The 25,182-nt window shown below is 55.9% G+C and overlaps 1 protein-coding gene and 1 long non-coding RNA gene across 4 annotated transcripts; one reads left to right on the top strand and one right to left on the bottom strand.

The window, feature by feature from the left end:
- The first annotated feature begins 1,278 nt into the window (after nucleotides 1–1,278).
- Nucleotides 1,279–3,628, top strand: LOC129677563 (uncharacterized). Its single transcript, XR_008720213.1, has 5 exons — nucleotides 1,279–1,374; nucleotides 1,486–1,618; nucleotides 1,728–1,903; nucleotides 2,404–2,533; nucleotides 2,778–3,628. It is a non-coding gene; the product is annotated as an uncharacterized LOC129677563 (long non-coding RNA).
- A 1,603-nt stretch (nucleotides 3,629–5,231) lies between these two features.
- Impdh1 (inosine monophosphate dehydrogenase 1) lies at nucleotides 5,232–20,708 on the bottom strand. Of its 3 annotated transcripts, none has more exons than XM_055608197.1 (15): nucleotides 20,469–20,708; nucleotides 16,528–16,626; nucleotides 14,004–14,052; nucleotides 11,654–11,755; nucleotides 11,471–11,545; nucleotides 11,018–11,224; nucleotides 10,779–10,866; nucleotides 9,521–9,720; nucleotides 8,957–9,047; nucleotides 8,700–8,795; nucleotides 7,940–8,083; nucleotides 7,693–7,837; nucleotides 7,300–7,443; nucleotides 7,106–7,189; nucleotides 5,232–5,983 (listed from the first exon to the last, which is right to left on the bottom strand). In XM_055608197.1, the coding sequence occupies exons 1-15, from the start codon at nucleotides 20,636–20,638 to the stop codon at nucleotides 5,962–5,964; spliced, it is 1,716 nt and encodes a 571-aa protein (XP_055464172.1). In that variant the 5' UTR covers nucleotides 20,639–20,708; the 3' UTR covers nucleotides 5,232–5,961. The 3 variants fall into 3 exon arrangements, with proteins under 3 accessions (XP_055464172.1, XP_055464171.1, XP_055464173.1); XM_055608196.1 differs by having other exon boundaries at nucleotides 16,528–16,629; XM_055608198.1 differs by lacking the exon at nucleotides 20,469–20,708 and adding an exon at nucleotides 16,888–16,904.
- Nucleotides 20,709–25,182: the final 4,474 nt, after the last annotated feature.

A 25,182-nucleotide genomic window follows, 5' to 3' on the forward strand; every position in this document is an offset into this window, starting at 1 on the left:
TCCTCATGATAATTCTGACTCCGGATCAGTCTTCCCGTCTCTGTCTCTCTGGATAGAAATCTGGAGGGTAGCAGGCAGACACATAGATACAGAGACAGTTGTTTCTCTAGAGAACTGAGGTAATCGTGGAGTCAGTTCAGCAGCGGCAGTGAGCTGAGGCCTTGGGTGATTCCACTCAGCTAACTGGACTGACCTGATCACACCAAATCTGCCTCTCGCCTCATTTGGATTTGTTCCCAAGACCTAACCTCAAGTCTCACCTCTTGTCTCCATAGCAGCTAGAGACTCCAGCTCTGCGCCCTTCTTGGAGAGCTGTGCTATTTGGGAGGTGTCACAAGGTCCCTGAATGCCTAAGTCCCCTTCCGTCCACCTCTGTGGGTTCTCTGATATGAGGGAGGCCGGCTCACAGCAGCAAAGCCCCTGGCCCTCTAAGGCCAACTGACAGAACTGGATGGGAGAGGCAGGCCGTGTCCCCTTAGCCTTTACACGCCCTCTGCTTTGCCTTGCTCTGGGTTTCCCAGCAAACCTCACTGCCAGCTGCCCTGACACAGTTTAGGCACTTCATAGACACAAGGCAGATGGAAGCGGCCACAGCCAAGCAGGCCCAGGGTCCGACCAGCTGGTGACTGGAAATTACCTTCTCTCTCTCATTCTCCCCAGCCACAATAATGGACTCCGTGCATCCCTGACGTGTGTGGTAGCTGGGAGCGAGACACCCTAGCAGGCGCTGGTGGGGAGTAAAGCAATCATATTAAAGAGGTTTTTTTTTCTCGCTCTTCTGGGCAGCCCCAGCTAGCAAAATAACCCCCAGATTATTTTGCTTTCTGTGCTCTTCCTGTCCTTCAGAAGCCAGATTTACTATGGACTTCGAATGGTTGTCAAGGGTATGGCTTTTAGAAACGCTGTCTGTTGCCTAGGAAACTTCCCCAGTGAGAGTTCCCTGGGCTACCAGCAGTCGGTGAGATCTGGCGCCACCTGCTGGATGAAGAGCCACACTGCACGCAGACCTGAGCATCCCATCCCCCGGGAAAGGGACTGTCCTGACTCAGTGCCATCGCCTCGCCACAGCAAAAGTTCTTTACGACCTTTGCCCTCAGATGTCCCCCCAGGGACCGGAGGTTTGCAAAAGGCTTGTCTTCTTTGGACTACAGGGAGGGTGGAAACCATGTCCTTCCCAGGAGCGAGAGAAAGCGGATGGGGAAGGGGGTCTGGAGGAAGTCCCTCCCCTTAATTGATTTTCTGTAGTGCGGATCCGCAGTGCAGGCTTACGTTTTGCTTTCCACCAGCCTGCGTCTGCCAGGAGGGTGCAGACAGGATGAAGATGCTGGAGTTGGAGACCGGAGACTGATGGTCGGGTCACAACAAGATCCTTATGTAAATTCCCCTTCCTTCTGTCCTCCTTCCATGCCATTCAGTTCCCAGGAACCTAGTACTACTGACTTCCTCTTCCTCTCTGTGGGGAACCTTTCTTTTTCACCAAGACAGTTGCCAGATGAACGGCTGAAGCTCAGTTCGTTCTGCCTCACCCTAAGAGATAGCAGCAGACACCTTCCAGAGAGACACCCCCCAGGTGAACCCTGCTTGAGTGAGCACCTCCCTGCCCTCTCCTCACCCCAAGGTAAGCCTGTGTGAAAGGTGCAGGGCAAAGTGGGTTATCCGAGATGCAGAGTCAAGAGACAGAAAGCTGTTTGCTTCTGATAACAGCGTTTCTCTCTCCCTGTTCTCAGGAGTAGGGAAACCGAGGTCTGAAGTCTGGGAGAGTCTGGCTTCTCCCTCTCAGTACGGATGCTCCTGACCCTCTCTAGCTGGGTGGGGTGATGGAGATGAGAAGCTAAGAGGACAGAGCAGAAGCCTGGTGAGCAAGGCACCCCCATAGTCCACCTTAAGCTGAGCTAGAAGAAAGGTAAGGCTGGGCATGGGTCCCACGCATTGTGTAGGACCCTGCTATCTATCCCAGAGCTGTGTGCTCACTCGGGGAGCCTACCCCCACCCCCACTTTCTGACCAGACTCTGCTGCAAACCCTCCGGGGGAGGGGCAAAAGGGTGACTGTGGGTGTGGGGAGGCAAGAAGATTGGGTTTCCAGGGCCCTGAGTCCTATCTGAATGTAAGGCTAGGCTCAGATGCTGGGCCTCACAAGTCGAGGGGGACTTTGAAAGAACAAAGAGTCAGCCTTAGGGCAGTGGAAGGAGCTGTCCCTTCACCCCCTCTCCCTTTTTGAATCCCCTTATCAGGTGAGAGGAAAGGGGCAGGCAGGCGAGGGACCAAGGGCAGCTGGCCCTTTACAGGACAGCCACTCGTTCCTCCTTTCTGGGCTGGGCTGTGTACTTCCTGATTGACACTAGGGCCATGGAAGTTGAAATGACCCTCAGGAGAGCTAGCCCAGGCTGCTCCTGAACTCCTAGGTCACGTCATTTGGAATCTCCTGATCTCAGTTCTCGGGGCTGGGGACATGGCAGAAGCAAGGGATGCCGGATATACCTCTTCCATCTGTCCTCTGTGCACCAGAGATGGCCAGAATGCTCCTGGTGGCATGTGAGTCCCCTGCCCCAGCCCTGTCCTGCCTCTCTTTCTAGCCTCACCGGGGAAGAGGCCAGCGGCCAAGGCCAAGTGCCTGCAGGTGTACCTGGTCTGCCTCTTCCACACCCATGCCGGGGCCTAGTTTGGGTTGCTCAGATGGGTGCTACTGCGGGGGCTGAGGCACTGACCGGCTGCCCATTGGTGAGACGTGGTCTCTCCCTGGGAGGCTACACCTTCACATCAGCACTGTTGCCCACAGGTGAGGCTCTGGGGAGCTACCACAACACAGCCTGGCTTCGGATAGGCACCCTAGGCCACGTAACACCAGAGCGTGCCGGAGAGAGGCTCCTTGCTGCATGCCGACCAGGCCGGACCCGGAAGGCACGGAGTTCTGCTGAGCAGGCGCTGCTCCAGCTGCTTCTGCAGATCGGCTTGTGATGAGCTTCCCTCCCAGAGCAGCGTTCCACTCGGGCATTGACCACAGCGGCTGCATTTACAGCCAGAGCAACCATGCCATCTGGGTATCCCCCAGCCCCTCTCACGTGATTGGTCACGAGGCCAAGGGGAAAGTGCTGAGTTATCTGAAATTGTTTCCTATGCCCTACGAGCTCAGTTGGTAGAGCCTGAGACCCTTTATCTTAGGGTCGTGGGTTCGAGCCCCACGTTGGGTGCCAAAATGTTGTTTTTAAAAATGAATGAAAATTCCAACCGTTCTATTTTACCAATAAAAACTCAGGAGCCAGATCTTGGGGTGAAAACCTGCTCGCTCAGAGAGACAGAGAAAGCACCCAGCTGACCTTCCTTCTCAGCTCAGGTCTGGATGGAAAAAACCCAAAAGGCTCACTAGCTCAGCCAACAGCCCAGGAGGAAAAGGCCAAAAAAACCAGGGCCTAAGCTAAAATCCCAACTCCAAAAGCCTTCTCCACAATTTCTAAATCCCCCTCAACCTAAAGTCCCCCCTACTCTTTAATCCCTGTCAGTCGGTGTCTTGCTCTACCTCTTGACCTAGGGTTAACTTTATTAAATCCTGTGGACAGAGAGCTCTTGGATTAAAGGCATGTTCTGGGGCTGGGTGAACCACACCACAATCACCAGTTCACAATAAACAAAGTTTTTGGATTAAAGGTGTGTGATAGGGCCTAACCACACCAAACAAGAGACAGTGTTTTACAGTTCACAATTTTTTGGCTTCACGATGGGATCAAATATCCTGCCCACAGGATGCTTTGAAAAGTCTCAAAAGCCATGCCATTGGGAGCATAGTTTCCTCTACAGCAATGATTCTCCAAGTTTGCCGAGTATCAGAAGCTGGGCGCTCCGTGACTATTCAGAGCCCTAGGCCCAGTCCGCTCAGTGATTCTGAGCTTCTGGGGTGTTGGCTCCCTGGAATAGTCTGAGTCACACCTACTGTCCACCCCTACCATGTCCACTTGAGATCTAGAATCACTTGAGACCATGGGCCCCTTGGCACGTGTGGGTTGCCCTGATTAATTACCCTGAGACCTGCACACTGTGGATGGCAACGTCCCGTAGACTTGGGGGGGGTCACCATCACTCTCCTCTGCCTCTCTGTGAGCCAAGGCTTGAAGCCCCCGCTGCTTTGGCCTCCCCACGATGGTGGGCTGCACCCCAGAACTGTGAGCCAGGTCCAACCCTCCCCCCTGAAGCTGAGAATATTTCATCACCCGAGGAGAAAAGAAAGGAAGCCACCCACTGAGCAGAACTTCCTCTAGAAAGGTCGGCCAGCGCTAATAAGCTCCAGCCCACTGGGGCTCGCTAGCCTGCAGAGTAAGCGAGGAATGTCAGCTGTTGGTCAATGAGGTCTGATTCAAAGGGAAACCCTCCTTTGATCCACTCAACAGCTTGATTCAGAGTGAGCTGGTTTGATGTTTGTGTCAAAGGCCGGAACGCTTTCCCACCACGATGGGATGATGGGTCGTGCTGGTCCTGTGGGGTGGCTTCGGCTATTCCAGCCCTTCATCTTTTACCACCTTGGGGGACCTGCTAGCTCACCTCTGACTGTTGGTGCCCACAGGGCACAAGGCCTTCAGGGTCTCTCCATACAGTCCCTGCAGCAGCTCTAACTCAGCCAACAACTTGCCACCCAGATTTCCTTCCCAATCCTGGAAGTGCACCATGCTGGAAGACACTTTAAAAACCTGGTGCACACTCACTTTTCTTTTTTGGCAGGGGTGTTTCAAGGTTTCTCTGTGTAGCCTTGGCTGTCCTGGCCTTACTTTGTACACTAGGCTGGCCTTGAACTCAGAGATTCACCTGCCTCTGCCTCCCTGAGTGCTGGGTCACAGGTTTTTCAGGATGTGTCAACAGGGTCCTATGGAACAGCAGCATTTCTGGGTCATCACCACAAAGCAAGATCTTTCTTACCCTCCGATCTTTCCTGGCACTGGGCCATTCCCACGATAGCTTCCTCTTTGCCCATCTGAGTTGGCACCTCCATTCTGTACTGCCACCTGCTCAAGGTGGCCGAGGGAGCTGCAAGGAACCCTTCTGGGACACTTTCCAGTTGCAGGAACTGCCGGCCAGCAGGCTGAGACGTCCTGTCACGTGGCCCACCTACATCAGGACACCCTGGAATGTGGCTGGCCTCCCCTCCTCATCTTCCTGGGGACACCATGCCCTGACGGGACTTTCAGGCACTAGCAGGATAGGGGCCAGGCACCCTGAGGGCAAAGGACAGAAACGATAGGCCAGAGACATTGATAACTGCTTGGTTTATTCAGATTATTTAATATACAATGACACATTGTGACCCCAAAATGTGCAAAGTTAAAGCCTTCGACTGCAGCTGGGAGGGGAGGGCAGGAAGGGTCCACACGGGGACGGTGGTAGTCAGGAACGAAGGACGGGTGGCCATAAGCAGGCCCTCCCCCAGCTCAGAGATGCGGGGCCCCTGGGAACCTCACGCCAGAGGAAGGGGGCAGAGACCTCCCCCTGGCCTAGGCCCAGAACCCAAGTGCCACGTGGCTGAGAGGACAGCAGTCCAGGGATGGGCCAGAGGCAGGGTCTGAAGAGCACCATTTCCTGGGGGAAAGGGGCAGCGAAAGAGAGAGGTGCCCTATAGGAGAAGCCAGGGGGGCCACCTTCCCCAGGGGTCAGAGTAGGACACTGGCCCACAGCAGGCTGCAGCAAGAAAGACCTGAGGCAGGCGCAGGGCCTGAGAGCCAAGGCTGACTGGGCTCCGGGGGCTGAAGAAGGGGGAGCCCAGAACATCTCACGGGGCAGCCTGGCACGGGGAGCTACCTGACTCTGTGGGCTTGCCCGGAGAGGGGCCACAGTCCCCTCAGGGATCTACTTCTCACCCTGGAGAGGTGCTGGGGACCCATAGTGCAAATCTGTGGAGCACTCAGTTGTGGAGGGAGGCCGTTCCTGCAGTGGGACCCCGGGGCTCGCTCCCTCCGCTGCCGTGGCCCCCACTGCTGTCCTCAGTACAGCCGCTTCTCATAACTGCGAAGACAAGTAGGAGGGGACTAAGAAAGGGCTTGTGGGCCCCATTCCCTTCCCACAATCCTCTTGTCCATGCTCCCCCAGACTGGGGAGAGGGCGAGGGGCTGCAGAGCTTGCCTCTCAGCCAGGGGGCTAGAGGAGAGGCAGAGGTGGCCCTGGACCTCTGTCTTCCTTTGGCCAGGGCTCCATAAAAAGCCGTGCCAGTCCCAGAGACAGCTACGCTTCCAGCCAATTTCACACCTGAGTGGGCTGTCCTTGGCGCCCAGGAGGGAAAGATAGCTCAGGAAAGCACAAACATCCTCATGGAGCAGACTTCCGCTAGCTCAACCTTTGTTACCCTGTTTCCACTGCGGCTCCCATGGATGACTCGGACCCTTCTAGCCCCCGGCCTGCAATGCCAGGCCTCTGCACCCCACAGCGGGAAGTGTGTTTTGACTGGATGAGGGGTCATGGTTGGCCACCTCCACCACGGTGCTGGCAATGAGGACCAGAAAGGCCCAGCTCCCACCCAGTTCCCATTCTCCCAACCCCCGGCCCACCCAGACTGCCCCTGCTCTAGTCTACGCCTGGCCCCGGCAGCGCAGTTACTTACACGGCAGAAAGGTATAGCTACGGGAGGGTGGGGCAGAAAGAGAGACAGGTTAGACGCCCGCCTACAGTTAGGGAGCTGGGTCCTCTCAACCAGGGCAGGCTGCGTGCCTACTACTACTGCTGACAACTACTGGGCCCCAACCCGCAGTCACGCCAGCACTGGGCCTGGCATCTGTCTCTCTGCCCACTTCCCCACCAGAGGGTTCATGCCCCCGTCTTCTGCCTGCCTGCCTGGGGCCACCGTTAGCAAGAGCCCAGCAGCGACAGCCCCCGCCACCAGCCAGCAGGCTTCTTGAGCAAAGCGAGAGCTGGGGAGCCCGGTGGGCTAGCAGCCACACCTCCCAGGCCTGTTCGGGAAGCTGCCCAGAGGGAGGGAGCAGCCAGCCTGCATGAGGGCTCACGGCAAGGTTCCAGTGTAGACTGGGCCCTGTCCACAGGTGAGAGGCTGTGTGGCTCCTGGAACCTCAGTTTGTCCTTTGAACCTGCCCCACCCGGCACCAGCCAGCAGTGGCCAGGAGGCCAGTTACTCACGAGTGTAGGCCGTGCACGCCGCCCTCTATCTGGGCCGACATGGTCCGCTTCTCAAACTTGAGCTCTCCTGAGTACATCATGGACCTGGGAGGAGGGCAGGGGAATAGGTCAGGAACATCCCAGAAAAAAAGAAAAGTAGGAGAGAGGGAAACCTCCCAAGTCCCCCTGTGGCCCCCTCAAGCTGCAGCACTCACCGGAGGACAGACAGGCTTTGGGCCCCGATATCCTGGCAGCCATGCTGGATCCCCGCTATGAGGTAGGGCACAAACTTCTGGATGGAGCCTTTATCCTGGATGGAGCCCGAGACACCCTGTGCGATCTTCACCTTATCCCCCTCACTGCATGGAGGGTGGGGAGGCTGAGCCCAGTAGCCCAAGGCTCAGAGAACCCCACCCTGCCTCTCCAGGGTACACCCAGGAGGAGGACCCCACGGCAGCCGCAGCCACATACTAGGCCAGAGACAACAGGACCTCCCGGTCGGACAGCCCCTGCTCTGGCCAGCCTCCAGCTGCCACTCATGCAGAACTGGGACGCCACCGCAGGTACCCACCCAAGGTCAACCCAAGGTCAACAGCGTGAAGACAAACCTGAAGTATCGTTTCTGGCTGCTGCTGCTCTTCTCCATGGCGTCCAGGGAACCCATGCCTCGGTACTTCTTAAGTCTCACCCCGTCTGAGAAGAAGTATTCGCCAGGGGCCTCCGTGGTGGCGGCCAGCAGGGAGCCCATCATGACTGCAGAGGTCAAGGCTGACGGATGAATGCCTCTTTCTCCACCGCATACCGACCACCCCTCAGCTCCCAGCGCCGCCGCCCGAGCCACGGGGCTTCCCTCACCTGTAGAGGCACCAAGTGCCAGGGCCTTCACCACATGGCCCACGGTCTGGATGCCACCGTCAGCTATCACCGGCACCCCAAAGCGCCGGGCGTACTCGGCCACCTTGTAGACGGCGGTGCCCTGGGGTCGGCCACAGGCCATCACTGTGGAAAGTGGGATGGACAGGACAGGGGGACAGTCAGTGGTCCCTTCCCCTTGTGTCAATCATCACGCGTGGACAGAGGATGGTGAGAAATGGTGGTTCTGGGGCCTAGGGTGGGAGCAGCAGTAACAGCAGGGGAGTGTCACCCTTGGACCTCATTCTAGTACCAGCAGCACAGGGACGTGATCAGGGGATCCGTGAGAGCCTCAGACAATAGGGCCAGGACGGGGTGGGGCGTCTCTAGCATCAACTGCTCGGGAGGGGCAGCTTTCTTTGCACTAGCAGCTAAGGCTAGAGTTGTGGTCTTATGGCCTCCTTTGGGATACGGTTTTGCTCTCATATTCCCTCCCATCCCAACCCCTAGTTCCCCTCTGGAGCCTTGGACCTACAGACAAGAGTCTCCACAGCTTGTCTGAAAGCAGGCTGGTCCACTCCCAAAACTCCCTCATCTGCCTACAGCTACCTCTTCTTCCCAACAACCATCCCGAGTGAGGGGAAGGCCTGGGCACGGGCCACCCCGAACCGGCCACCCGAGGAACACCTAGGGGGCAGACACCTGTGTTTCCACCCGGGTGGCTCTCCTCGGCAGCCCTTCCCCCGCCCCCCAGGGCACCCACCTTCCTGCGTGATGCAGATGGAACCACAGCCCATACCCACACGAAGCCCGTCCACACCAGCGTCAATCAAGTTCTTGGCCTGGGCTGCTGTCACCACTGGGGGCAGAGGAAGCAGACACAGGAATGTGAGCACAGTGAACCCGCCCTGCCCGGGAGGTCCTGGGATGGCAGTCTCCCCTCCCCCACTTGGGTGCTAACCCAAGCCCGTCCTCCCCGGCCCGGAACCCGTGCCCGGCGCGGCTGCGGGCCGCACTCACCGTTCCCCCCGATCACCTGCAGGTGGGGGTACTTGTGCTTGATGTGATGCACCATGGCGATCTGATACACCGAGTTCCCCTGGGAGGAGTCCTGCAGGCGGGGACGAAAGAGCCCAGGCTAGGCAGACAAGCCCCCTCCGGGGGACGAACCCCCAAACTCTGGCATCGACTGACGGGTGTGGCCGGTTCCTCCGTCACGACAAGCCCGTGCCCGTGACAAGCACCCCACTAGCAAGTGGCACCGTGAAACTACTCTGAGCCTTAGTTTCCTCATGTGCTGCTGGGAATGGCCGCTGGAACTGCAAAAACCACACAAGCAAACGCCCATAAAGCTGAGCTCCCCTCAGGGCGGGTGGCAGCCCCTCGGCCACTGTGGGGTGTGATTACCAGGGCAAATGAACTTAGATGCGAGGGGACTCCATGGAGAGAGGGCACAGCTTGTTCGGGCTCTACAACTAGCCTAACTCTGACACTAGAGCAGCAGAGAGAAAAAAGGCACGGTGGGAGCAAAGGTTTCACAGAGGAAGACGGGCCCCGCCGGTGGGACGCTGGGAACCTCCTTACTAGCACTATGACATCAGCGCCGGCCTGAGTGAGCAGGTCCAGGCGGTACTTGTCATCTTCTCGGGTGCCTATGGCTGCCCCACACAATAGCTGTTTGTGGGAGTCCTTGGAGGCCAGAGGGTAGTCCCTGTTCTTCTTCAGGTCTGTGCGCGCGATGATGGCCACCAGCTCGTCTTGATCGTTGACTATGGGCAGCTTCCCTGGCCAGGAGGAAAGAAGCAGGGTAGGAGGAGGGGATGAATACACACCAGGCGCCACTGAAGTACCTGAGTCAGCCACTAGGTGACAGCACCCGCCCAGGACCTGGACTTGGACCAAGGAACAGGAAGCAAAGACCCCCCTGAACCAAGCCAGTTCCTCAGGTTCTCCCTGCCCCAGAAACCGCTGACCTACCAAATACATTCAGCCACAGGACTTTCCAGGGACCTTGAGAAGCTAACGGGTAATTTTTTCCTTTCTTTTGGCTTTTGATACAGGCTCTCACTATGTAGCCCTGGCTGTCCTGGAACTCACTCTGTAGACCAGGCTCTCTCCTCAAAAAGTAGAGATCCACCTGCCTCTGCCTCCTGAGATTAACGGCAGGTGCCACCACACTCGGCTTAAATGGGTGAATCTCAAAGACAAGGTCTCACTATGTACCCTTGTACCTAAATTCCTTCCTCTCCGATGAGTGCCGCCACACACTCATCGCGTGTGTACACAAAGGTGCTCGTGGGAAGGCCTGAGAACTTGCCAGAGGGGGTTCCCTCCTTCGCACCCCTGGGTCCCTGGGATAGAAATCAGGGTGGCCGGCGTCTACACCCACTGATCTCCCTTGCTGGCCCCCGAGTACCTCGATTCTTTCCACAGGTGGGGGTGTAGAAGGCAGCACCCCCTCCCCCAGGCCTTTGCTTTGCTAAGGACGGAACCTAGGACCTCCCGTGCTAAAGGAGCGTTCTGCCATAGATCACACCCTCAGCCTTTCCCAGACTTCTAAGACCAGAGGGCTCTTTCGGCGCCTCTCAGGGCTAGTTTGGGGACGTGCTGAGTTAGGAATGTGCTTCTGTAAGCAGAGAGCAGAGTATCTGGGATCCTGCTCCGGACTGCCCAGGGTTATTCGGGCTTTCCGAGAGACCTAGCCTCCTCACTGGGCCAGCGTGAGAGGCTGGCCCAGTATTACAGAAGTCCTACTGTGCAGGGAGCCAGGCTGGGCGTCCACTGAGAAACTACAGAAGTCCTACTGCGCAGGAAGTCAGGCTGAGCGTCCACTCCCCGGTACCTTTCTTGCTACGCTGCAGTATCTCATTTGCCTCTTTCAACGTCACACCTGCCGGAGCCACAACCAGCTCGAGCCGCGGCGTCATCACCTGTGGGGCCAGGAACATTTGCCTGCAGGTTGGCAGGTGAGAGAGAAGGAGCCAGGCCCCCCTGTGGTCCCAGGCCACAGGCACCAGTCTGGGGCCCCTGGGGTGGAGCTCCCTCTGGGCTGTAGTTCCGCCTTCCCTGCCCTGCAGGCACCTCACTGAGGAGGGTGGTGTGGTCCTTCTCGGCGAGGAAGTCGATGTCTCGGGAGGTGACGATGCCCACCAGCTTGCTCCCCATAGTGCCCGTGGCCGTGATGGGGATCCCAGAGAAGCCGTGTTGTATCTTGGCCTCCAGGACATCACCCACAGTATGTGAAGGGCTCAGGACCACGGGGTCTGTGATGAAGCCTTGTTCAAACTTCTGTAGACAAAAGGAGGAGGAAAGAGCTGCAAGACATCCAAAGGTGGCATGCACGCAGCCTGGCCACAAGGGACAAAGGGGACCCCGACGTGCCATTGAGAAGCTAGAGCCCTTGCTGGGGCAAGGACCAATGGGAAAGGAGGGCTGAGCCCATATTCAGTTGTAAGGAAGGGCACCTAGTACGCACATCAGTTAGCTGGTGGATGAAGCAGGCTGCATCTTTTTGAGGGTAGGACCAGTACTTGCCTTGACCTTTCGTACTTCATTGGCCTGGAATTCTGGGGTGCAGTTGTGGTGAATGAAACCAATTCCTCCCATGAGCTGGTATGGTAAGAGCCAAGGGTTAGCTTCCTCCGCCCTGCCCGTTTACACTGCCCATCCTTGTTCAGTCCAGTCCCCTCCCCCAGCGCCCCAGCCGAAGAGACTCACAGCCATCGCAATGGCCATGTCAGCTTCTGTCACAGTGTCCATGGGAGAAGAGATCAGCGGTGTCTTCAGTGTGATCTTCCGGGTCAGGGCTGACGTCAGGTCCTAAGGATGGAGGCACAGGCCACTGAAGGGTTTTATCCACTGGACAGATAGCCGCCAAGGCCAGGCCTGGGGACACAGCAGGGAGCAGTGCAGCTCTGGGGGAGCTGACCATCCCACTTGAGAGTCACAAAGGCTGCTAGGCCTCTCAGTAGAGGGAGGGAAATACCAACCCACCCACAAAAACTTCAAAACTTACCCTGCCTATAAGATGTGCAGGGATGAAAACAGAGCAGATAGAGCAGACACTAAGGGAAGGTCCAGCCAATGCCCGACCCAGCCAAAGACCCACCCTACTGGAGAGAGCCAACCCCTGACCATGAACGATATCTGCTATGGTTACAGATGGGAGCCTATCAAAATCATCCTCTGAGGGGCTCCACCCAGCAGCACCTTGAAGCAGATGCTGAGACTCACAGCCAGACATTGGGTGAGGCACAGGGAGCCTTGTGGAAAGTGGAGGGAAGGAGAAGAGGACCTGGAGGGGACATGGGCATCGCAGGACCAACAGGGTCAACCAACCAGGGCCCAGAGGGGCTGCTGAGACTGAGGCACCAACCAAGGACCATGCATGCATGGGCTGGACTGAGGCCCCTACACAGACACAGCTGATCGGCAGCTCAGGCCTCATGTGGGTTCCCTAATAAGGGGAGCAGGGGCTCTCCCTGACATGGACTCACTTGCCAGCTTTTCAATTACTTCCCCCTGGAGGGACTGCCTTACCAGGCCACAGGGGCAGAGGACATGCTCAGCCCTGATACAACTTGATGAGCTGGGGTAGACAGGAAGAGGAGCTTCCCTTTTCTGAGGACTAGGGGAAGGGGAGTGAGGTGGGAGAAGGAGGGTGGGGCTGGGAGGTGAGGAGGGAGGGGGCTATGACCAGGATGCAAAGTGAATAAATAAATTAATTTAAAAATTACCCTCAGGCAGTGTGTACGATGTATATACAATATAAATTAGTTTCAGTTTAGATTTAGGCCCATTCCCAACAGTTCACACTACACAAATGCAAAGGTTCCTAAAACTCTGAGAGCACTTGGTCTTGAGTGTCTGGGAAGAGACACTCCGTGTAAACACAGCTGTAGGCTGTACCTGGACCCGGCTGGACCTCGGACCCTCCTGAGATTCAGGCCAATCACTGATCTAGTCCCCAGGCCTCCAAACAAACTCTGCTTTATAACTTTAGAGACCCTGAAATACATCACAGCGTGTGAGCAGAAGCCTTTGCCCACCCACACCTAGATAATCACACCTTCTCCTCTTCCATCATGCCCCAAGCAGCTGCCACCTTCCTGACGAGGCCATCATCCAAGGAGACCCTTTATTACAAGGCAGACAGCTTTCTAGTCCCTCTTCCTAGCAACCAACCAGTCTGGCGCTAAGCCAGGATGTGCAACAACCTTTGTGCAACAACCTTTGCGGCTAGAGCAGGAAGCCTTCCTGATTGCTATCATAAGGGGACAACCAGAATAGTCCAAACCCCCCCAATATGTCTGGGTCAGCTCTAAACTCAAGCCAAACCCGAGTTTCCTCAATATGTAAACGATCCAGGCATGTGCAGGCTCTCAGGTCTTTTGTGAGCACGGACAAGAATAAACAGAAATAACAAGGGAAATGAGTGTTTTAAACAGGCACGAGTTCAAGACAGAATCACTGCACTTTTCCCTAAACTGTCCTCTACTGCCATCTCTGCTCGTCTCGGCCTAATCATTCACTGATTTGGTTCAGTGCTAGCCCCTCGTGGAAAGCAAGGCATCAGGTTGTGCTTCTTCTTATCGGTCCAAAGTCCTCCCTGACCATCCCCCAAGCCCAGTCCTGCTCCTTCAAACCCTCTTGCCAGTTCTCGTCCATTACGGGTGAGTGCCCAGTCACCGAACGCTGTATTCAAAGTGCTCATAATTTTAGAGCACAGTCCTTGCTCAGCATTTCAGACAACAGCTAATCCTTATTGTCTATATAATAGCGCAGCCACACCCAGGCCTTCTCCTCACAGGACCTTTTCTGAGACTACCCTCCAACTTCTTCAGTGACAGAGCATCCCTAAGCCTGTGCAAGGCTGCCATTCAACACTCTCCAGGATCTCCAAAGCCCAGCTGCCTCTGCCCCACCAGCCATGTTCCTTTGCTCTGTGTGCCGAGTCCTTCCACAATAAGGGCAGTAGGCAACAGCACATTCCCAAGGAAAGCCTCTCCCACACCCGCCCTGGAACAAAATTCCAGTCCCCTCCCTGAGGCAGAGGACAAGCACTTACCACCTCATCAGCTATGAAGTCTATGAATCCTGGGAGGATCAGGAAGTCGCTGGGAAGAGAGAATGACAATGAGTGGTGGGCAGGATGCGCTGGAGCACCAGGGGCTGGGGTTCTAAGGTTGGCAGCAGGGTGGGGGCGGGCAGAGGAGCAGAGAGGCTGGAACCCGCCGACTCTGCTGTCACAGCACCGGAGTCTGCCTCACTACCCACATAATGTCCTGATGGCTTCAGCCTTAAGAACTAGAGTCAGAACGGCGGGTCCACAGATCTGGAGGTCGCCCAGAGTCTGGGAAGGACACAGACGCTCCCTACACGGTCACACAACAGATACTGACTTGTCTCTGAAGGCTTCTCGATCTGTCATCTTTTAATTCATTTATTTATTTGTACAGACAGGTTTTGTGTAGCGCGGCCTGGCCTGTAGCTGAGGATAATACAGGCCTGTGCCACCAGGCCCAGCTTCCCTTTCCCCTTTTGAAACAGTATTTTACCATGTTGTCTAAAATGACCTTGAGCTCATGGTCCTCTTGTCTCAGCCTTCTGGGACTACAGGTATGTGCTATCCATGCCAGGTTTGAGATTTCCGCCTGGGCATGTGTGGTGGCTCAGGCCTTTAATCCCAGCATCCAGCACTCAGACAGGCAGGTGGATCTCTGTGAGTCTGGGGCCAGCCTCCTCCACAGAGAGAGTTCCAGGCCAGCCAACATATACTACTATATATATGCTGTCTCAAACCAACAACAATAAAGATTTCTTAGTCTTAACAAAAGCAAACAATGATTCAACACAGAAAACAGAACCTACACTGGGAATGGTGGCTCATTCCTATAGTAGGATTTAGGGAGGTAGAGGCAGAAGGGTCGGGCTTGAGGCCAGTCTGGGCTACAAGAGATCCTGCTTCAAAAAAACAAAACAACAACAGCAAAATAAGAAAGGATCTGGGTTGAGGATGTGACTCAGTAACAAGAGTGTTTGCATATTGTGTACAAGGCCCTAGGTTTGGTTCCCAGCGCTGTAAGATAAAAAGGAAACACAGACTCTGAAAATAAGTTTACAATGCGACACGACCCAGGTACAACCCAGCACGGCACAGGGCCAGGGTTGCTGAGTCACACAAGGTTCAAAGCAGCCGGAGGGACCCCAGAGGGCTGAGCTCAGGGCACGTTCTGACAGAGCAGGCGCTGGGACAGGAGCAGCCGACACACATGGGACAGCCAGAAGTCCACACGACTGCCAGAGCATGGCGGCGGTCAGCCCAATGATGCTATGGGCACAGTCTACCTGAGTCACAGCAAACTTCGACAGACACACGCCAAAGCAAATGCCCCAACCTGAGACACCCGAGCCCATCTGAGCAAAGCAGGAGGCACTTCCGTGCAGGGAACAGCAGCCACAGGGCAGATGGGAGTACTGGGATTAATTTACCGCCGGGCCTAGGAAGAAACTTTTCAGACTTTTCCCTTTAAACTTCCCTAGGAGAGTAGCAAAAATCCTATCAAGGATATAAACTCCTCTTTCATAATCAAACACCACCAGAGCAGCAGCAAAGAACTGTTATCCACCTTGACCTCCCTTGGCAGCCCATTGCCCTTTGCGGCTCATTTAAGAGGCCAGAGAAGAAATACTGGGTCTGGGCCTACTGGCATCTTCAAGATAAAAGTCATCCTTCACTTGTGGGCTCCTCGGGAGTGATGGGGACATCGCCTGACAAGCAGGAATGCTTATGAGCCAGGGTAGAGATGCCAGGTGCCAGGCCATGGATGCTACTGAACTCTCCAGCACCACGACTCTGCCCAAGTCAAGGGCTCGGATGCTCTTTCCTGGCAGGGACACCGTCCTGCGGCCAGGAGACACAGCTAGTGCCAGGCCTGCAGGGAGAACTGGCCTAGGGCCCACAGGAAAATGCAAACTAAGCTTAAGGCAGGCAGGTAGGTCTCCACCTTTCTCCAAACTGCCACGTGGAGTGGGCTTGAAGGGCGGGCACAGAATATTCACGGAGGGCGCCGGCCCTAACCTGTGGGCAGGCAGGGTGCAAGTAAGGAGGCCTAGACTAAACACGGAAGGAAAGGGCCACCCTGCTGCCCACGGGGCCCTTCTGGGGGTTGTTCTTCGGCCAGCTGGCTGAGATGGGATCCTGGGACCTCCCTGCTTTCACGGCAAGGCTTGAGGAAGGCATCGTGGACCATGCTGGCAAAAGTCTCCCTAGAACGGCCACTTCTCGCTTGCCCGCATGCTCCAAGGCCTCCCCAGGGGGGCCAAGACGCTCAGGAGAAGAGCAAGGGGGCAGGCTGGCCTCGGATCCAGCCAGTTCTCGGTCAGGGCTCCCTGGGCGGCGATGTCGCTGTGCCACGTCCCTCTCTATTCTCGGTGCGAGCCTCCTTCCTTCCCTGCCCAGCCCCCCACTGGCCCCAAGTCACTCTTATTGGGCGAGGGCATTAGGGCGTCAGCGAGGGACAGCTGTGCACGTGCGGGGCCGGGGCCGGCGGCGGCCCGCGCGCCCAGGTGGGGCCGAGCCCCGCGCTTACTTGTAGGTGAGGCCGTCGGCGTTGGCGAAGAGCTGCTGCGCGGTGAGCCCATCCTCGGGGACGTAGCCGGTGCCGCCGCTGATCAGGTAGTCCGCCATGCTGCTGGGAGACACCGCGACCCGACATAAACACCCGCGCGGGCCGCCCCGCCGCCGCCGCCGCCGCTGACGCGCACCGAGGCCACGCTGCCGCCGGGGGCCGGGGGCGGGGGCCGCGGCTGCGGAGGGAGGCCGCGGGCACCGCCCTCTCCTCCAGCCCCTCCTTCGGGGACCGCTGCCTCCGCCCCTCGCCGCACAAAGGCCCGGCCCCGCTCGCCGGCTGCCGCTGCCGCGCGCAACGCCCCAGCACCCGCAACGCTACCTCCACTCCGGCGACAGGCGCGGCGGTGGCGCGCAGGATGTGAGGCCGGAGAAAGAGGGGCCGGCAAGCCAGGCGGAGACACGCCCCCTCCTGCTCGCCGGCGTGCGCCCCGAAGCCCGGCAGAGCACCTCACGGGGCTCGGCCCTAGTCCTTAGGTCCCTTCGGCCACTGAGCCCCGTAGCCTACCCTAGGGATACCTCTCACACAGAAAAGGTTCTGCCTTTTCCAGCAGTCATTCTCCCGACCCTGATGAAATTCCAGAGCCCTGAAGTACCAGTCTGAACTCAGGATCCCCCAACTCATAGGAGACAGGCCCCGACCCCACACAATTCCTAAGGAGCAAGCATGTTCGAACGACAACACCCTTGACATTTGAGCACTGAGCAGTCTTCAAAGCACTTTTCATAAACTAGCACCATCTTTGTGTGTGTGTGTGGGGGGGGGTAGAGGGTAATCCTTGACTGTCCTAGACTTGGCTTTGTAGACCAGGCTGGTCTTGAACTCAGAGATCTGCCTGCCTCTGCCTCCTGAGTGCCGGAATTACAGGCATGCTTGGCTAGTTTCACAATCTGTTAATTGACAGTTGTTGGGTCTCTTTGTGCATAGTGCAAAGCCTACAGTTCAAAAGGGAAGGGACTCTATTTCCAGTCCCAGACTTTACACACACACACACACACAGCTCATCCTCAGCTCCTGAAAGAGCTAGAGACTAGGAAGGCTGGTCTAGAGAAACAAGTTTGTTTTGATTTCCCACCCCGAAATGTGGGGTGGGAAGTCAGAGAAGGCTCAAAGGTTTGGGGCGCTGGCATAAACAAGGGCAGAAGTGGCCAGTTTTAAAGTTTTTCCCACAGGAGAACTTTGGTGGCCAGTTCTGGGCGGCCAGCAAGACCCAGATTTCAGTCTGGGAGACAGTAAGATCAGGTAGCAAGTCCGGTGACACGGAGGAAGGTAAGGTGGCCGGAGCTGCTGCTGCTACTCCCAGATCAATAACTTTTCCCCCAGCCGCCAGCCTGAAGTTCCCACGGGCCTGGAAGGAAACTAGGTGGCAGGGAGATACAGCCACGAGAGCCACGTGGCTGCTTTCCTCCCCACCCCAGGAAGGCCGGGTTTGTTTACCTCTCAACAGTGTGGTGACAGCCAGGCCCAGGGGAGCCTCGGCTTCCAAGCCACCAGGCTCTCTGGGGTGCCCAGCCTCCCCAGCGATGCCCCGGGGACCCCGCCAGGAAAACACAGGCTGTTCCATCCATGTGCAGGGGGAGAGTCTCCCATAGAGCTCAGAGTATTACAGAAGATTTGCAGATGTCTTCTTGGCTCTTGGGAGGTGGGGATAAGACAGCAGACCACAATCTTCCCCCGTCACCAACGGAGCCCAGAGGACAGGGCCTGGTGTGAGCTCTGAAGGTCCCGGGGCACCAGAAAGGAGAGGAGACTGCTGCGCTCCTGGCAAAGCAGGGATTGGGGTCGGCTTGCCAGGGTACCCTCCGGTTCTCCAGCGCTCAGAGGTTCACTCTAGAAGCCTAGGCCACATAGGAGCCAACATCAGGGCCTCTCACTCCCTACCAATAGTCGGAGCAGTGAGACCAGCCGGAGGATGCACCGTGCTCATCCTGAACACAGAAGGAACAGCCACCATGTCAGTCATAGGCTCTGACCACCCCAGTGGTCTCTCCCGGTTCCTAAGGAGCCAGCTGTGGGTCACTACTCTCTACAGCATGAGTCAGGACTGGCTCTGGTTCAGGGTTCAGCCAAGGCTGGGGCCCAGGAGAGCAGCTGGGTTCTAGCACCTCAGGTAACTTTAATGTGACATCTGCCCCAGCACATTGGGCCCCAGGAGAGAAGACTGGCAGGCTGAGCTGTGGGGAGGGTCACCTTCCCAATGAGCACAGATTTCAGGGCCCCATGCCCCTCCTGCTCTGACCTGTGTCAGAGCTTCATTACTCTAAGCTGCTGGGCTCAAGGCTGGGTTAGGCTGTCCTTTTCTAGAGACCTAATCCATCCCCCTGGCTTCCCTCCCCCTCTTCCTGCAATTCCCCAGCTGCTTCCTCCGTGGGGAGGAGACACCAGGCAACCAGCGGACCTCTTCAACAGCAAGGAAGGGCAGCTGGTCCCAGGAGACTCCCCACCTCGCAGCTTCAAGGGCAGGGGCAGGTCCAAGCCGGCTGCTGGGGGAACAGGGGAATACTGTCCAGCAGGGCACTGAAGTTCAGGCAGGCAGCCCAGAGGGCTCTTTCTGATCTGAGACTGTTTAGAGGAACAAGATTTCAAAACACATTTAGGGGCGAAAAGGTAATGACAACATTAGCATTGTTAAGCTGGGATAAGGGGGCAGAGCTCAGCCACGTTCGAGCCAGAGACCACTAACGCTGGACCTAAGCCCGGCGTTTCTCTTAGAACCCTTGCCTCTTCCTACAGCTCCAGGTTGGTGGAGATGGATGGAGGTCTAGCCTTCGGGGTTTGAGCCTCAAACTGCCTGGCTGGGGCTTAGGTTTTACACAGGCTCTTCCGAGCCTTAGGAGCCTTAGCTGGGGGCAGGAGGGTGTGAGGTTGGCACTGTCCCTTTGGAGCCGCAGTACATCAGGAGAAGGGTTGATGGCGCCTGAGCTCTGGAATAGCATTCCACAGGGCTAGTACTCCTTCCCCCCAAACGGCAGCACCTCTCTAGAACCCAAGCCCTCCAACCCAGACTTCTACTATATGACGACAGCTGGGGGCTGCCCACGCCTAAGTCCGCCCTAAAGAGCCAGCCTGCAATGGCAAGAGGTGCTGGGCTTGGCAGCTCCTAAAGCCGTTCAAAGTTCTTCCATGAGCGACCAGACCCTGGGCAGACCACCTGGCTAATTCCCCAGACCACCCTCCCTGCCAAACGCAGCTGCCAAGTCACCTCCCAAGCTGCTGGGCACCAGCAGATGGACTAGGGAAAGAAGTCCAAATCCCCTGGACCGGAAGGACAGCAGGATTGCATTTCAAACTGAGATACAATCCAGAGATTAGCCGATGTCTCTTTTTCCAGCTACTTCCCTTGAGGCCCAGTTCACTGCCCCACTCTTTCCCCAGCGACCCTCGCTCACTGCCTTCCTGACCCTTGAGTCTTCGGAGGGAGGGAACGGCGGCAGCCTCACTAGACCTCAGAGCAACCCCCCTCCTCCTGGTCCTAGGGAGACACTCAACCGGAACACACCTACTGAAGACAGTTCTAGGAAGAAGAGCGAGCTGAGGAGGAAGGGACGCTGGCCCGGGACTCCAACAAGCACTATTTGTACCCGAGCTCGGGGCCACTTGCACCAAGCGTCCCGGAGTGTGCAGTCGGCGTGCTAGGTCGGATCCCGATATAAAACCTTAGGGAGCGATATTACAACCTGCGCCCTCTCCCCTGCCGCCAGGAGTAACCCAGCACCCAACTCTTTGCACGGTGCCCGCCTGCGTCCTCCAGCCAGAGCCGGGTGTCCCGGGAAGTTACAAGCGCAGGCGGTGGAGGGGACCCGGCCGCGGCCTCCCTGCCGCGCCTCGGGTCTCCCGGCGCCGCCGCACCCTTCTCTGCCGCCCGCCCCGGATGCGCCCGCGCGCTCTGCCCTGGGCGTCACCTCTCCGGCTCGTAGCCGGCCTGCAGCAGGCGGGCGCTGTACCGCTGCGCCGCGGTCTCATGTCCGGGGTGCTGCCGGGCTCCGGGCTCCGGGGCAGCAGCGGCTCCGCCTCCCTGCGGCGGCGGCGAGAACAGCCCGGCCTCCGGCGGGGGCGAGAGAGGCTCCTCCATGCCATGCGGAGGGCGCAGCTCTGCACGGCGGGAGCCTCTCCGCGTGGAGGCGCCCGGACCAGGCTGGGCAATAAGAGCCCCAGTCCGCCCCGGGAGGGGGCGGGGCCGTGGGCGGGGTCTTCTGCACGGGGCGGGGCGGGGGCTTGAGGGCGGAGCTCTGGCGGAGCTGGTTAAGGGGTCCTGGAGTCCACCGGGCTCCGCCCTGGCACCGCAGTCCGCTCCGCCCCTATGAGCTGCCACTCAGGCTCAGAAGGCGAGAGCCTGGGCAGATGGGCAGATGGCGAGGTGGAGCGACTTTTGTGTTTTCTAAGGACCCAACCGTGGAGGGCCTCCGCTGTACCCTGTCTCCTGGACCTTCTAGACTCTCCTGGCTTCATCTGAGGAAAAGGAGCACAAACGCCAGGCTAAGGCTTCTCAGGCCATGAGCACGCCATGGCCTCTTGGAGCGCTTCCAAACGCAGCCAGCAGTCCTGGGTGAGAGAGGTGTTGTGGGGACACTCCATCAGGCCCTGCTTATTCAACAAACGCCACCACGTACGAGAAAAGAAGAGAGATTTCTAATTTTAACTCAGAACATGGCTGTTCTGGCAAGAGATCAATCCGAAGACCTTCTAGGTCTGTGTGATCTGGCTGGAATACAAACACGCCTTTAATCCAGGAGACAGAAGCAAACAGTTTTGGGTTCAAGGCCAGGCTGGTATAGAGCAAGTTTCAGGTAAAGAAACGCTTAGATCCAGGCGTGGAGGTACAGGCCTCTAATCCCAAACAAAGAAGGTAAAGATAGTTTGTAGGAGGAAGCACCTGTGTTTGAAAGTGATGTCTGATTGAGTGGCAGAAATGGTGACTAATCAGAGAAAGATTTGACAGGGTAGGATATGCCCAGCTCTCAGGAGAAGAGGGAAGCTACTTAAGGGGCAATGAGAGACAGAAGAGTTTTGACTGGGAGAGTTTTTCAGAGGGGTTGAGAGAGAACAAGCTAGACTCAGGTGAAGACTGAATGGGCCAGAGAATGAGAAGATTAGAAAAGATGCTGGAGTTGGTTTGAGGCCAAGCAAAGTAACTCAGAGGCTGAGAGAAAAGCCAGACCGAGTAAGTCAGCTGAGCTGAACGAGCCCAGAGCTCAGGAAAGGACACGGAAGGTGAGCTTATTAAAGAGTAAGTCTCAGAGGCCGAAAATGTTCTTGGCCTGGATTAGATTTTATGGAGGCTAGAAGCTTCCTGGGCTAGGCCTAGGCTAGGAGAAGGAAGACGTGAGTCTCCAGACAACAATTGAAACAGGCGATACAAAAGTTGACACACAGGCTTCTAACCCCTGAAGGAAAGGACACTAGTCCTGCCCTGCTTGCAGTGTCCCTGCGAGGGGCTAGGAGTGAGTCCACTCACATATGCTCATCTGCTGGCTGGAAAACACTTTTTTCTTAGGCTTTGTTACTGTTGTCAGCTTTCATTGAACAACTCTCCCGGAAAGCAAGGAAAAGAGTTACTGCCTCCAGGCAGTCTGTCTGAGGAGGCTGAGGAGACAGAAAACAAACAGCTGAGGAATCCTACACTGAATCCTTTTCAAAACCTGACAGTCTGAGGAACAAATGATGAACACTGGGTGCGCTGAGGCCAGAGACATGGCTCAGTGATTAGGGGCACTCAGGACTCTAGTTCTATTCCCAGCATCCACAGGGCAGCTCATAACTGTTGTAACTCCAGGTCCAGGTAGTCTGATGCCTTCTTCCGGAATCTGCAGGCACATGCCGCTCAGACATACATGCAGGAAACACCACACAAAAAAATAGACAAGCAAATAAATTTAAAAACAAAACCACTGGCTGGGTGCGGTGGCCCACGCCTGTAATCCCAACATGTCGTGGATATAAACATGTTTTTGTTTTAATCCCAAGGGTGGGATGTAAGACAGATTCAGATGGTCCATAGCACAGACTGTTTGCCTCCTGCTGGTTCTGAGAGGAGTTCTTTGCCAGCTAGAGAGAGTTTAAATCTGAGGACTCTGGAGAGAGAACGTCAGAGTCCAGCGAGTGTTGGGTAGATCTGAGAAATAAGGCGGCTGCTCCCCCACCCCCTGCAGCTTCCAGTTGCTGCTGATGCAGTGAGAGGAGAAGTTGGAGATCTCCTGAAACCAGGATTGGATTAGCTCCAAGGAACCTGAGACCCTGACCAGCAGGAAGCAGCTAAGAGAGAACTGCGCCCCCTCTCCCACTAACCCTTTCTTTCTCCTACCTGGTGTGGGGGTGTTGGAAGGGACTGGGGTGATGTAGGGAGAAAAGATAGAAGAAATGTAAATAAAAGAGTTTTTAAAAAGTACACCAACAGAGGCAGGTAGATCTCTGTGAGCTCGAGACCAGCCTGGTCTACAAAGCTGGTCCAGCACAGGCAGGGCTACACAGAGAAACCCTGTCTAGAAAAACCAAGACCAGAAACCAGAACGCTCTGGGTGATCTGCTGGCACTAAAATCCATTTCGAGAAAGTGAAATCGTGGCCTTTTGCTGTCTAGTTTTATGTCAACTTGACACAAGCCAGCTCTGCCCCTGGTGCCACACTCTGCCCGGCCCTATCTGAAAGGAGGAAATGCCACTTGAGAAAGTGCCTTCCTGAGATCCTCTGTGAGGTATTCTCTTAATTAGTGATTGGTGGGGGAGGGCCTCATCCACTGTGGGGGGTGCCTTCCCTGTGCTGGTGGTCCTGGTTCTATAAGAAATCCCCCAGAACAGGACATAACAATCAAGCCAGTAGCACCTCTCCATGGCCTCTGTATCAGCTCCTGCCTCCAGGTTCCAGCCCTGCTTGAGTTCCTGTTCCGACTTCCTTCAATGATGAACCACAATGTAGAAGGATAAGCCAAATAAACCCTTTCCTCCCCAGTTTGTGTTTGGTCATGGTTTTTCACCACAGCAATAATAATGCTAACTAACACAGCCTTTAATCCCAACACTCAGGAGGCAGAGGTAGAATGATCTCTGTGAGTTCAAGGCCAGTCTGGACTGTATAGCAAGTTCCAGTCCAGCCAGGGATACAGCTGGACCCTCAAAAAACAAAATAAAACAACAACAACAAAAAAGTAAGAAAACAGAAACAAAGTAAGCAGGATTATTACCACACTTTGTGGTTTAGGACTGTAAATTCAGCTACCCCAGAGGTTGTGGTGATAGGTATACAAGTTCAAGACCAGCCTCAGCAATCCTTTCTCCAAATAAAAAGTGAGAAGAGCCAGGCGGTGGTGGCACACGCCTTTAATCCCAGCACAGGAGGCAGAGGCAGGCAGATCTCTGAATCTGAGGCCAGCCTGGTCTACAGACCAGGTTCTAAGACAGCCAGGGCTACACAGAGAAACCCTGTCTCAAAAAACAAACAAACAAACAAACAAAAAAGTGAGAAGAGAGTTGGAGATACTCTGGTAGGATGCTAGCCTTGCCTGCAGGACCCAATAGCACAAACAACAAAGAGAGAAAACAGACTTAATCCTTCTGCCTCAGCCTCCCTGTAGCACAGTGATTACAGGCATGCAGGGAGGCATGTGCATGGTCAGACTTAGTATTTGTGAGGATACAAAGTAACATCTATGTGCATGCGTGCACACACATACAAATTTAGCCTGGAATCTGCACAGGAGAGAAAAGCATGCAGGTGTTTGTGTTTCTCTTTCTGGCTTATTTCACTTAATGTTTTTGTCTTGTCTTGTTTTATTACCTTGTTATTATGGAGACAAGGGCTCACGTACCATAGGCTGATAGTCAAGATATCAGGTAAGCAGTTAGGGATAACCTTGAACTTCTGACCCTCCCAGGTGCTGGGGGTGCAGGTCTGCTCAGTGTGCTTGGTTCACGGAGCAGGGATCAGACCCCACTGTGTTGAGCACACCAGGACCAGCACTCTAGCAACGGAGCAGCAACTTCTCCCCTCTTTTTACATTTATTTAGTGTGTGTGTGTGCGCGTGTGGAGGTCAAAGAACAACTTTTGGGAGTTGGTTCTTTCACTATGTACGTTCTGGGGACTGAACTCAAGTCCTGAGGGTTGGCAGCAGGTGTCTATCTGCTGAACCATCTTGCTCTACCAGTTCTTGGTACCTTTTCTACACACACACACACATGCAATCAGAAGGTGGTGGCATGTCTACTTACTGTCCTATTGCTGTGAAGAGACGCCAAGACCAAAACAACTCATACAAAAGAAAGCATTTAACTGGGGGCTTAAATACAGTTTGGGAGAGCTGATTCGTTGTCATGGCAGGAAGCAGACATGGCACGAGAGCAGAAGCTGAGAGCGTCACGTCTTGATCTGCTGGCAGCAGGCAGAGAGAGACTCTGGGGCTGGTGTAGGCTTTTGAAGCCCCACAGCCCTCCCCTAGTTACACTTCTCCTCCAACAAGGCCACACCCCTTAGTCCTTCCCAAATCACTCCACTAACTTGAGGACCTACAGGGCCCATTCTCATTCAAACCACCCATCAGAGGCTCAGTCTTGCAGGGTTCAGATAATCCCAGGAAGGAAAATCGCTGCGAGTGCAGGGCCAGCTGGGGCTACATTGTAAACTCCA

The sequence above is a fragment of the Psammomys obesus genome, unplaced genomic scaffold, assembly GCF_907164565.1.
Source record: "Psammomys obesus unplaced genomic scaffold, mPsaObe1.curated_primary_1811, whole genome shotgun sequence".
NCBI lineage: Eukaryota > Metazoa > Chordata > Mammalia > Rodentia > Muridae > Psammomys > Psammomys obesus.

What these genes read in the sequence shown, in the direction of transcription:
- Impdh1 (XM_055608196.1), bottom strand. Translation starts at nt 20,638, where the DNA reads ATGGAGGAGCCTCTCTCGCCCCCGCCGGAGGCCGGGCTGTTCTCGCCG. An exon ending in ACTTCATAGCTGATGAGGTG is followed by an intron (nt 11,756 to 14,003) that starts GTAAGTGCTTGT and finishes CTCCATCCTTAG; the next exon opens with GACCTGACGTCAGCCCTGAC. An exon ending in GGCACTTGGTGCCTCTACAG is followed by an intron (nt 7,838 to 7,939) that starts GTGAGGGAAGCC and finishes TGACCTCTGCAG; the next exon opens with TCATGATGGGCTCCCTGCTG.